The 13,315-nt window shown below is 40.6% G+C and overlaps 1 protein-coding gene across 3 annotated transcripts in view; it reads left to right on the top strand.

The window, feature by feature from the left end:
* The window catches only part of SIK3 (SIK family kinase 3), a 287,717-nt gene that overhangs the window by 124,572 nt on the left and 149,830 nt on the right, over positions 1-13,315 (top strand). For all 3 annotated transcript variants that reach the window (XM_070426105.1, XM_070426103.1, XM_070426104.1), the window contains exon 2: positions 6,934-7,050. In XM_070426105.1, the coding sequence (XP_070282206.1) occupies positions 6,934-7,050 (117 nt within the window). The remainder of the gene's footprint in view (positions 1-6,933; positions 7,051-13,315) is intronic.

Below are 13,315 nucleotides of genomic sequence, written 5' to 3'. Positions count from 1 at the left end.
TGGAATACTACTCAGCTGTAAGAAAATAAGGAAATCTTACCTTTTGCAGCAGCATGAACGGATCTGGAGAGCATTATGCTAAATAAAATAACTCAGAAAAGACAAGTACCATATGATTTTGATCATATGTGAAATCTAATGAACAACATAAAACTAACAAAGTGGAGACAGACATGTATACAGAGAACAAATTGATAGCTTGTCTGACAGGAGGGAGCTGGGGGTGGTAAGATTGGTGAAGGGATTAAGCAAAGGGAAAAAGAAAGACTCATGGGCACAGACAATAGTATGGTGATTGCCTGAGGGATGAGGGAGATAGAAGGTATAGGGGGGAAGGAGACTTCACTTGGGGTGGTAAACATATGATATGGTTGCTTTATTTTTAATTTTTTGAGGAATTGCCAGACCACTTTCCATAATGGTTGTACCAGTCTGCATTCCCACCAGCAGTGAACGAGGGTTCCCTTTTCCCACAACCTCTCCAACACTTGTTATTGCTTGTCTTTTTTATAATGGCCACTCTAACAGGTGTGAGGTGGTAGCTCACTGTAGTTTTGATTTGTATTTCCCTAATTGCCAGTGAGGTTGAACATCTTTTCATGTATCTATTGGCTGTTCGTAGGTCTTGGGAGGGGTGTGTATGTTCAGGTCCTCTATTCAGGTCCTCGGAGCTACTGTTTGCTAATGTCACCTCCCATCTAGCTGGCTGCCTCTTTGTTTTGTTGTCAGTTTCTTTTTCTGTGCAGAAGCTTTTTTAGTTTGATATAGTCCCATTCATTTATTTTTGCCTTTACTTCCCTTGCCTTTGAGGTCAAGTTCATAAAATGTTCTCTACAACCAAGATCCATAAGTTTGGTGCCTATATTTTCTTCTATGTAACTTACTGCTTTGGGTCTTATATTTAGGTCTTTGATCCATTTTGAGTTAATTTTTGTACATGGGGAGAAACTGTAATCCAGTTTCATTCATTTGCATGTGGCTTTCCAGTTTTCCCAGCACCATTTATTGAAGAGACTATCTTTACTCCATTGTGTGTTTCTGGCTCCTTTGTCAAAAATTATCTGTTCATATACATGTGGTTTTATAGCTGGGCTCTCTATTCTGTTCCATTGATCTGTGTGTCTGTTTCTCTGCCAATATCATGCTGTTTTGATGTCATAGCTCTGTAGTATAATTTGAAGGCAGGTTGCAGGATATCTCCAGCTTGGTTCTTTTTTCTCAGGACTGTTTTGACTATTCGAGGTCTTTTGTGGTTCTATACAAATCTGATTGTTTCTTGTTCTCTCTCTTTAAAAAATGGCATTGGGATTTTGATGGGGATTGCATTGGGTAATATGGCCATTTTAACAAAGTTGATTCTTCCAATCCATGAACCTAGAATATTTTTCCATTTAGTTGTATCTTTTTCAGTCTCTTTTAATAATGCTTTGTAATTTTTAGTATGTAGGTTTTTCATGTTCTTTGTTAAGTTTATTCCTATATATTTTATTCTTTTGGTTGTAATTGCAAAAGGAATTGTTTTGTCATTTCTTTTTCTGAAAGTTTTGTTGTTTGTATACAGGAAAGCAATGGATTTTGGTACATTGATTTTGTATGCTGCAACTTTACTATATTTGTTTATTGTTTCCAATATTTTTTGGTGGAGTCTTTAGGGTTTTCTATATACAGAATTATGTTGTCCACAAAAAGTGACAGTTTGACTTCTTCCTTACCTATTTGGATGCCTTTTATTTCTTTCTCTTGCCTTACTGCTCTGGCTATGACTTGCAGTGATGAGAATGGACATCCTTGTTTTGTTCCTGATCTTAGAGGAAAGATGAGTTTTTCACCATGGAGTATGGTATTAGCTGAAGGTTTATCATATATGGCTTTTATTATGTTGAAGTACTTTCCTTCTACTCCTATTTTATTGAGTGTTTTAATCATAAATGGATGCTGTATCTTATCAGATGCTTTTTCTGCATTTATTGATAAGATCGTATGATTTTTATGATTTCTTTTGTTAATGTGGTGTATTACATTGCTTGATTTGTGTATGTTGAACTATCTTTGTGCTCCTGGAATGTACTCCACTTGATCGTGATGTATTATTTTTTTTATGTACTGTTGTATTCAATTTGCTAGTATTTTGTTTAGGATTTTTGCATCTGTATTCATCGAATATTGGTCTGTAGTTTTCTTTTTTTGTGTTATCCTGCCAGGTTTTGATAGCAGGGTTATATAGGCCTCATAAAGTGTGTTAGGAAGTATTGTCTCTTTTTTCAATTTTTTTGGAAGAGTTTGAGAAAAATCAGTTTTAAATCTTCTTTGAACGTTTGGTAGAATTCATTGGTGAAGCCATCTGGTTCTGGACTTTTATTTTTTGGGAGGGTTTTTATGGTTTCAATTTCCTCTCTGTTTATTGTTCTATTTAGATTTTCCAATTCATCATGATTTAGTCTAGGAAGGTTATATAGTTCTAGGGACGTATTTATTTCATCTAGGTTAATGAATTTGATGGCATATAATCTTTCATAATATTCTAGTATGATCCTTTGCATATCTGTGATGTCTGTGGTGACTTCTCTCTCATTTTTTACTTTGTTTATATGAGTCTTTTCCCTTTTTTCCTTAGTGTGTCTAGGCAGTGGGTTGTCAATTTTATTAATCTTTTCAAAGAACCAGCTCTTTGTTTTATTAATTTTTATATAGTCTTTTTGTTCTCTATTTCATTAAATTCTGCTCTAATTTTTAAATTATTTTCTTTCTTTTGCTGACTTTGGGTTGCTTTTGTTCTTCTTTTTCTTGTTCTGTAAGATGTGATGTTAGGTTATTTACTTGGGATTTCTCTTGTTGCTTGAGATAGGCCTGTAATGTTATGAACTTCCTTCTTATTACTGCTTTTGCTGCATCCCAGAAGTTTAGATATGTTGTATTGTCATTCTCATTTGTTTATATATATTTTGATCTCACCTTTTATTTCTTCTTTCACCCTGTCATTTTTAACTTATTATTTATTTTTAATTTAAAAAATCTTCATTGGTGAGACTATTACAGATATTCTCCCCCCCCCCCCCCCCCCATTGGCCCCCTTCACCCGGTTCCCGCCCCAGTTCTTCACTACCCTGGAGAAGTGCCTTGGAGAGGGCTTCTTTGGATTGAGGTAACTAGGTATTCTGTTTGCTTCTTGGATTCAAGGTTCTAGTTCTTTCATAGGTTTGGACTTTTGTCCACTATGTGCTTGAATAGACTCTCCATTCCCTTCTCCCTCTCATTTTCTTCCAAAATGCCTATTATGCTAATATTGCTTTTTCTGTTGGACTAAGATAATTCTCATGGAGCTCTTTCATTTTTCTTTATGCTCAGGTCTCTCTCTTCTTCCCTCTGTGTCATTCCTAGATTCCTATCTTGATATCACTAATTCTTTCCTCCATCTGGTTGGCTCTGTTTTCTATGCTCAGTAGTTCACTCTTTTTTTTTTTTTATTAATATGTGTTTTTTTATTGATTTTATAGAGAGGAAGGAAGATGGTGAGAGGAATAGAAACATCAATGATGAGAGAGAATCATTGATTGGCTGCCTGCTGCACACTCCCACTAGGGATTGAGCCCGTAACCCAGGCATGTACCATGATCGGAAATAGAACCCTGACCTCCTGGTTCATAGTTCGACACTCAACCACTGAGCCGCACCAGCCTGGCAGTAGCTCACTCTTAATCCCCTTAATTGCTTGGTTCATTTCCGAGATTTCTGATTGGTTCTCTTTTAAAGTTTGAATCTCTTTGGTAAAGTACTTGTTTTGTTCATTGATTTGTTGAATGGAAATATTTTGGGTAGCCCTAGCTGGTTTGGCTCAGTGGATAGAGCATCGACCTGTGGATTGAAGTGCCCCAGGTTTGATTCCAGTCAAGGGGACATGCCCGGGTTGTGGGCTTGAGCCCTAGTGGGGGCATGCAGGAGGTAGCTGATCAGTGATTCTCTCTCATCATTGATGTTTGTATCTCTCCCTTTCTCTCCCCCTCTGAAGTCAATAAAAAAATATATATCGGGTAGAGGAATTCATAAGGACTCCTATACTCTGTATTTGTTTAGCCACATATTTGATACAGTGCCATGCTTAATTAATATTAGTGTCAATTTACAAAAATCATGCTCTTTGCAAGATAAAAGCGTTTTATGTAAAGCAGGCAAACTTAAGAAATATATGCTTTCTTGGTAATGTGTTTATTTATTAAGTGCCTAGTGCAGTGATGGCGAACCTATGACATGCGTGTCAGAAGTGACACGCGAACTCATTTTTTGGGTTGATTTTTCTTTGTTAAATGGCATTTAAATATATAAAATAAATATCAAAAATATAAATCTTTGTTTTACTATGGTTGCAAATATCAAAAAATTTCTATATGTGACATGGCACCAGAGTTAAGTTAGGGTTTTTCAAAATGCTGACATGCCGAGCTCAAAAGGTTCGCCATCACTGGCCTCGTGTATGTTATAAGATCTTAATCGCTAACTTTGTTCTCATAGATGATTGGGTTTGGTTTGCTGTTTACCTTATGTGTGTCCCGTTTCCTCAGGAGGCCATGAAATTCAGAATGAGTCCACGGTGTGACGCTCCCAATTCCAGTGTGACCTAGTACTCTCTGGGGCGAAAAAGCACAAAAATATTGTCAGCTGCACTGTAGACCCTCCTTCCTCCCCCACCCCCTCCCCCAATCCTCTGTTACTTTTTCTGATATCCATTGTAGGCATGGACAGAAGAAGGGATTTCAGGGCCAGTCTTTGGACAGTCGATGATCAATAAATCCTAGTTGTGCTTTCTAACCTTTTGTGCATAGCAGCACACAGAACATGGTAATATTTTTTCTGAGGTAAATAAATGAGCTTCCTTGAGACTGGAGGTGTCCATTGTCACCTACCCACAACCTGTAACCAATTTCCTAGTATGTCTGCAAGTTTCTAAGCTTATTATATACAGGGTGTTCCCCCCAAAATGTATATATACTTTGAATAATTATTAATTCCAATGGGTTAAATCTTAAAAGAAAGACACATCAATCGAACTATCAGCTATCAAATGTGTATACATTTTTTGGGGATACCCTCTATATGAAAGTATTCTGTAAACGATAATGTGCTATTCATGATAAGATTTTATTAGTAACTAATTACTATTAAGACCAGGTATTTATTCTATAAAAGGACTTTGTGTACTATGATTTCTTTGTTTTGGGAACTGTTCTTAAAGAACCAGGCACAGATGCCAGACCAGTTGCCAGAGTTAAGGTCTTGTATGTGATTTGGTGCAGTAGTGAAGAGAAGTGGAAATGCTAGTGGTCACGGTCATATGGTTCAAGACTTCTTATAAGAGATCAAACAGCTGCTGAGATTTGTTAATGATTCTGCTATTTCCCCTCATAAAATTCTTTACCCTCCCTCTGCCTATCCCAGTTTTTTCCCAAGTTATGCCTTCTTTGTGAATTCTTTCCTTATGTCTGCTTCCTTCCTCCCAGGTAAAGGTCATACTCTATACTCTGTGCTACATTATACCTTGTACAAAGCTTTATTGATTGCATTTCTAACACTGTACTGTTTGTTTCACATATTTCTTTTCCTACTAACTTGTGAGCTCCTTGAAGTTGTGGCTGATGAATCTTTGTAGCTCAAGCTACCCCAGCTCATTTTATTCCATTCTTTCGTTAGGCAGGCTTGACTGCTCTCTGAATGGAGCTAAGGGCTGCCTGTGCCTGTCTCTCAGGGTCCCCTCTCGCAGGGAAGCGCTCCACGCTCAGTTCATCACGCTGGTCTCCACATGTTAGATCATCTCCCAGCTGGAGTCCCACACAATCTCTTTCTCTGGGCTAAATATTTTTATATTGATAGTTTGCTTCCCTGGTTTCTCGTTTTTGTGTAAATAAGTATGAGTTTTCTTTACCTCTCCCAGTGTTTAGCATCATAGAATTTTAAGAATTGAAAGGGGCTAGAATTTACCCACTTCTGGTCTTTAATCCAACTAATATTCATTGATTACATACTGATTGAGTCATTGATACTGACATATGGAGACATTTGGGGGCACCACAATATTTTGAATATTTCACTAAGCATAAAGAGCATGTTTAGATTTAGATTTAGTAGATTTTTTTAAAAGTCCATCTTTCATTGTTTTAAAATTTTTATGCTGCTGGGTATCTTCAGAATAATGAGCAAAATAAAAAGATGTTTTATGCTAAAGCAATATATACAGTACATGAAGATCTTCAGATTTTTATAACGTTATCGTTAAGAATTTGACTCCAAAGCTAAGCCACCTGGGCTTCAATCCTGGACCTACACATATAAATGTAATCTCTTTCTGTCTCAGTTTCCATATTTGTGAAACAAGGTTAATAATAATACAGGGTGTTATGAGGTTTAAATGAGTTAGTACTTGCAAAGCACTAAGAATTATGCGTGACGCACAGACAGTCTTCAGTACAGTATATGGTTACTGCTGCGTCGCCACCATATGGAGCGATGCAAGCACCTGGGGAGACATGGAACGCCCCTTTGGAATTCCTGGTTGAACCTTACTAAGTCACCTGTGCTTACGGTATAAGTTCATTTTCTTAATAAGAGGCCCTACATGTCATTCTCTGCGTCAAAGCCTAAATGTGCCCAGACTGAAACTACATCTATGGAGTAAGGAAGTACTTTGCCACGGGGTTTACTGTAGAAGCAGTTTAAGACATGGCAGAAGACTCGTTAGCTTTTGAGTCTGTACCTGAGACAAACTTGCTAAAAATCAATTTCCTATCTTTTTCCAAAAAGTAAATTCATTTTCTTCATTGACATTCTGTAAACAAAATAGTGGCAACTTGTGTTTTGGGCAATATAATATTTTAAAGTAAATTTAATTTTCCTTAGTAAACTGCTTTTAATGATGCAGCAGAAATTTTCTTCCCCTGTTGTCAGGTTGCTATCAAGATCATAGACAAGAGCCAGCTAGATGAAGAAAACTTGAAGAAGATATTCCGGGAAGTTCAAATTATGAAAATGCTTTGCCACCCACATATCATCAGGCTTTACCAGGTAGGAAACCCTAGTGGCTGATTGTATGGCAACAAAAACCAGCCTTAGGAAAAGAGGCCGGTGGTGAATATCTGCAGCTTGTTTTGTTTCTGTGTTAGTGTGTTCATCCTACTATTTTCCCCACCGTTTTATCCCCCTGCTCAGTACTCAGGTGTCCTCTGGCTATTTACTACTAAGGCCATCCCACCCAGACAACTTGTTCTTTAAAACTTGGTGCCATTCTTAGTAAAAATTACACAAAAAGACAGAAGATGATGAGAACTTATTTAGGTCAGAATCCTAAAACAGAATGGAAAACTCAAAAGGAACAGAGAGTTTTGAGAGATGAAAAGCTTGAGATGAATATAACATTATTATTATTATTTAATGATCACCGAGGATATTTTTCCATTGATTTTTAGAGTGGAAGCGAGAGGGAGAGACAGAGAGAAATATCGATGTGAGAGAAACATCGATTGGTTGCCTCCTGCACGCGCCCCAACCAGGGCCGGGGAGGAGCCTGCCACCAAGGTACATGCCCTTGACCAGAATCAAACCTGGGATTCTTCAGTCTGCAGGCTGGTGCTCTATCCACTGAACCAAACTGGCTGGGGCAACATTATTTTTTATAACATTATTTAAATACTAATTTCTGTGATAATGTTATGATTATGATGGCAAAGGATATTTTAAGTATGGCTTTTTATATCAGTCAGAACCTACCTCTTTTCTATTCTAGTAGCGTCCTGACTTAGTTTTTACTTTTCTAAGGTAGCATTTGATTATTTACTTTTTCTTTTTTAAAAGTATTTTTATTGATTTCAGAGAGGGAGAGAGAGATAGAAACGTTAGTGATGAGAGAGAATCATTGATTGGCTGCCTCCTGTACATCCCCTACTGGGAATCGAGCCTGCAACCCAGGCATGTGCCCTTGGCCAGAATTGAACCCGGGGCCCTTCAGTCTGCAGGCCGACGCTCTATCCACTGAGCCAAACTGGCCAGGGCTAGCATTTGATTATTTTGATAACCAAGAGATCGAGGCTGTGTAATGGGAGAGACTTCTAATTTAGTTTTCTTGCCTTCCCAAGAAACATGAGTATTCCATGCCATCATAAAAAAATGATTGTAATTGCTGGAATCCCAAGGCAAATAGGAGAGGAGGATCTTGCCGTAGCAGGCTGGTGGAAGTGGTATTTTGGAAGAGGTGGGGCTCTGGTGCTTCTCAAGTTGCATTGTGTTGGCAGCCACAAGCTGTGCCTCTGCATAGAGCCATCCGGTTCAGTGCTTTCTGCTAGAGCAGCCATCACCTGGTTCTGCGGGCCATGCCCCCACTCGGTGCATTTGCTGCTGTTGGTCTGCAGTCAATGGTTACCGGCCCAGAAGAAATCATGTTGTGATATTGGTATGTGTGGTTAAGGCTAGAGCTTAGGGCTCTTCTCTGGCATCAAGCATTCACATAATGAAATGAACTAGATCCACAGAGCAGACTTGTTGAAATTTATCAGACTAAATTAGGTTGAATTACGACTGCATTGTGCCCCAGAAGCAAACTTGTGAAAGCTTTCTGGTGTTGCCTGAAGACCTGTATCGGCAAACTGAGGGGTGTCTAACCTTTGCTTCCTTCCTGTCTGATAGGCTGAGTAAACTTCTTGACCTCACTTGGTTTTTTAATTAATCCTCACCTGAGGATATTTTTTCCCCATTGATTTCTTTTTTTAGAGAGAGTGGGCTGGAGGGGTAGAGATAGATAGAGAAACATCGATGTGCCAGAGACCCACTGACTGGTTGTCTCCCATACCCACCCCAACCAGGGCTGGGGATTGAGCCTGCAACCGAGGTACATGCCCTTGACTGGAATCGAACTGGGATCCTTCAGTCTGTGGGCTGACACTCTATCCACTGAGCCAAATCAGCTAAGGATCTTGACCTCACTTTTAAAAAATAAATAATCTTTAAATGATTAGAGGGCTTCTCAGGCTGACCTTTCTCAAGAAGTTAACTTACAGGTATTCTTATAACTGAATTCTGCAAGATTACCTTTCTTACCCAAGGTTTTATTAGCCTGTAAGAATTGCCATACTTTCCAGCCTTGCTTTGCACAGTGCTCTCTTTTAAGCTTTAATTTGGCTCTCTGGCTTGTATTGTTAATGAGAGATTCTGAGCTGCCAGATGAATGGCTGCCAACTTGTCTTCATATCGTATCAAGACAGTTTTCAGGTCATTTGCCAATGCTGTAGTCTCCTCAGGTTTATGAAGTTAGCCAAATACAGGTGAACTCTTGAAAAGATGAATAATAAACGAACATTTGCAGTCAGTAAAAGACCTGAGAGTAAAAGGGTTACATATACAATATGGCATTTATTTTTTCTTTTATTATTTTTCTAAAGACCTGCATATATTTAGAGCACTTACTTTTTGTTATATAAATTAACATACAGAGAGCTTGCAAACATTGGGCTAATATCACCAGTATATAGCTTTTAAATTTTTTTAGTCCTCATCCGAGGATATGCTTCCCTGATTTTAGAGAGATGGGGAGAGGGAGAGGGAGAGGGAGGGGGAGGAGGAGGGGGAAGGGGAGGGAGAGATGAGAGATGAGAGATGAGAGACACATGGATCAGCCACTTCCTATACATGCCCCCACCAGGGATCACAACCTAGGTATGTGCCCTGACTGGGAATCGAACCAGCAACCTTTTGGTGCACAGGATGACACTCCAACCAACTGAGCCAGAGCTACATAGAGTTCTTAAAAATTAAAGAGGAAAAAGAATGACACAGTCATTAGATTGAGAAATTAAATTAATGTGAACTTACAGAAGGAATACCATGAAACCATTGAAAAAGAAGTAAATCTATCTACACTAATAAAAGAGAAACATGGTAATTAGCGTACGACCGCTACCCTTCCCATTGGCTAATCAGGGAGATATGCAAATTAACTGTCAGCCAAGATGGCGGCAGGCAGCCAGGCAGCTGATGCGAACAGGGAGGCTTGCTTCCTTCAGTGACAGAGGACTCCAACGTTCCCCGCCTGCCTTGCCGGCCTCTGAGCTTCAGTTGGAAACATTGTAACATTTATAGAAGATAAACAAAACCCCAGAAACCTCCTGTCAGTCAGCCGGGATCTCAGAGCTGGAGTCGCAAAATTGTTTTGAATACAGAAAACAAAGGCCAGAAACATGCTTTCAGCTGAGCCTCAGAGAGAAAGCCGGCTCTCAGCTCCAGTGACAGCCATAGAAGGTAAATAAATGCCAGAATAAAAAAAAAAAGAAAAAAAGGAGAGGTTTGGAGCTTCAGTCGCCCGCCAGCCTGAAAACGGCCCTCAGCCCCTCACCCAGACTGGCCAGGCACCCAGACTGGCCCAGGGACCCCCACCCTGAAGCAACAAGATAGCGGCTAATTTGCATACTGAAGGCAGGCGGCAGCAGGCAAGGCTGTCTGTGGTCTGGGACCTGGATCTGTGACCCTGCCGGGCGGGATCAGCGGAGGCGCGGGATCAGCGTGACAGGGGGCAGCACCCAAACCCCCTGATTGCCCTGCGGCTCTGTGTGTGACAGGGGGCAGCTCCCCAAACCCCTGATTGACCCTGCTCTGTGCATGACAAGGGGGAGCTCCCTAAACCTCTGATGGACCCTGCTCTGTGTGTGACACGGTACGGAGCCCCAACCCCCCTGATGGGCCCTGCTCTGTGCATGACAGGGGGCAGCACCCCAACCCCCTGATCGGCCCTGCTCTTTTCGTGGCAGGGGGTGGCACCGCAACTTCCCCATCTACCCTGCCTTGAGTGTGACAGGGGGCGGTGCCTCAACCCCCCAATCGGCCCTGCTCTGAGCCCGACCAGGGGCTGCACCTAGGGATTGGGCCTGCCCTCTGCCACCCGGGAGCAGGCCTAAGCCAGCAGGTCGTTATCTCCTGAGGGGTCCCAGACTGCAAGAGGGCACAGGCCGGGCTGAGGGACCCCCTCTCCCCCCCGAGTGCACAAATTTTTGTGCACCGGGCCTCTAGTCTATAATAATAAAAGCATAATATGCTAATTAAACCAGACAGCTGAACAACCTTCCTGACGTCATTTCGGACGTCCTTCGGATGAAGCTGTGGTGGCAGGGGCCAAGGCAGAGGTGGTTAGGGGTGATCAGGCAGATAGGCGAGTGGTTAGGGGCGATCAGGCAGGCAGGCGAGTGGTTAGGGGTGATCAGGCAGGCAGGGAGAGTGGTTAGGGGTGATCAGGCAGGTAGGCGAGTGATTAGGGGCGATCAGGCAGGCAGGCAAGTGGTTAGGAGCCAGTGGTCCTGGATTATGAGAGGGATCCCATATTGTGAGAGGGTGCTGGCTGGGCTGGGAAACTTCCCCTTTGCCCCCGCACCCCCTCACGAATTTAATGTACCAGGCCTCTAGTTTATAATAATCTATAATAATAAAAGCATAATTAGACAGGATGTCCTTCTGGAAGAAGCCAGGGCTGTGAGGGAAGCCTGGGTCCTGGGTGCCAGAGGGAAGCCTGGGTCCCAGGTGCCAGAGGGAAGCCAGTGCTGGCAGCGGGGGATGGAAGGTCTACTCTTGCACGAATTTCGTGCATCAGGCCTCTAGTTGTAATATGATGCATAATAAGTTATATGGTACTAGAGACCCAGTGCATGAATTTGTGCACTAGTGGGGTCCCTCAGCCTGGCCTGTGGGGTTGGGCCGAAACCTGCTCTCTGACATCCCTGAAGGGATCCTGGATTGTGAGAAGGGGCAGGCCAGGCTGAGGAACCCTACTGGTGCATGATCAAGGCTGGGGAGGGATGCGGGAGGTTGGCCAGCGGGGAGGGACTGCGGGAGGTCTCCAGGTCATGTCCGGCCTGTCTTGCCCAGTCCTGATCGGCCAGACCCAGCAGCAAGCTAACCTACTGGTCGGAGTGTCTGCCCCCTGGTGGTCAGTGCACATCATAGCAAGCAGTTGAGCAACCTTAGCATATCATTAGCATATTACGCTTTGATTAGTTGAATGGCCGAAGGGTCGACCCGACACTTAGCATATTAGGCTTTTATTATATAGGATTAATGTGTAAAGGTGTCAAAGATAAAGTAACTGGGAAATAATTTAAGAAGATTATTACCTGTGAAGTGTAGTGAAAGTCTGCAATGCCTGTGTGGCTATTGAATATGCTAATTAAACCAGACAGCTGAACAAATTTGTTTGTGGCTAGAACAAATGTGGAACTGAATTTTTAATTTTTTAAAAAATTAATGTGAATGTAAAACCTGAAGCAGTTTACAGTTTTAAAAACTTTTTGAATTGATTTTGGACATATTGGGATAAATAAAATATATTATTAGAATTAATTTCACCTTTTTAAAAAACATTTCAATGTGGTTACTAGAAAAGTTAAATCATGTAGTGCTCATATTATATTTCTATTGAACAATTCTTCTCTAGAATGAAATAGAATAAGCTATTCACAATGTTTCCTCTGGGGAATAAAATGCAGGGTTTTTGGAAAGAGGAAAGCCTTTGGTCTTTGTTTATATGCTAGGTAAGATATATTCCTATCGTACTTTAAAAATATTTAATGAAAAAGGTAAAAAGGAGAAAAGACTAACAGTACAATACAACTAATTTAAAAAGTAACAAATATTGACAAAATATTTATAATAATTACTATTCATTATATTATACTTATATTACATGCTTATGTAATAATAGTTACAGTATATCAAATATATATAGATATGTAAAAGCTATATATAGCCTGGCTGGGTGGTTCAGGTGGTTGGAGTGTAGTCCCATACCCCAAAAGGTTGCAGGCTCCATCCCAGCTTGGGGTACATTCTGGAGGTAGCCAATTGATGTTTCTCTCTCTCTTCTTCCTCTTTCTAAAATAAAAAATATATCCTCGGGTAAGCATTAAATTTTTTTTATTTATTTTTTAATTTTTAAATTTTTTAAAAAACTTTAAAAAAATTTTTAATATATTTTTTTAATTGATTTTTTCAAGAGAGGAAAGGAGAGAGATAGAGAGTCAGAAACATCAATGAAAGAGTAACATCGATCAGCTGCCTCCTGCACATCTCCCACTGGGGATGTGCCCACAACCTAGGTACATGCCCTTGACTGGAATCGAACCCGGGACCCTTCAGTCTGCAGGCCGACGCTCTATTCACTGAGCCAAACCGGTTTCGGTCAGCATTAAATTTTTTAAAAAAAAACTATATATACATAGATTCTAGCAAAATGGATACCAAGACAAAATACAAATGAATAGCTTATGTTACTTGAAGTGTTGAATACTTACATTATTGA

Source organism: Myotis yumanensis, unplaced genomic scaffold (assembly GCF_028538775.1).
Source record: "Myotis yumanensis isolate MYYU_CA2020_CCGP unplaced genomic scaffold, mMyoYum1.0.hap1 SCAF_10, whole genome shotgun sequence".
NCBI lineage: Eukaryota > Metazoa > Chordata > Mammalia > Chiroptera > Vespertilionidae > Myotis > Myotis yumanensis.
Note: the sequence above shows the minus strand (reverse complement) of the source record. Positions and strands in the feature narration are given on the sequence as shown.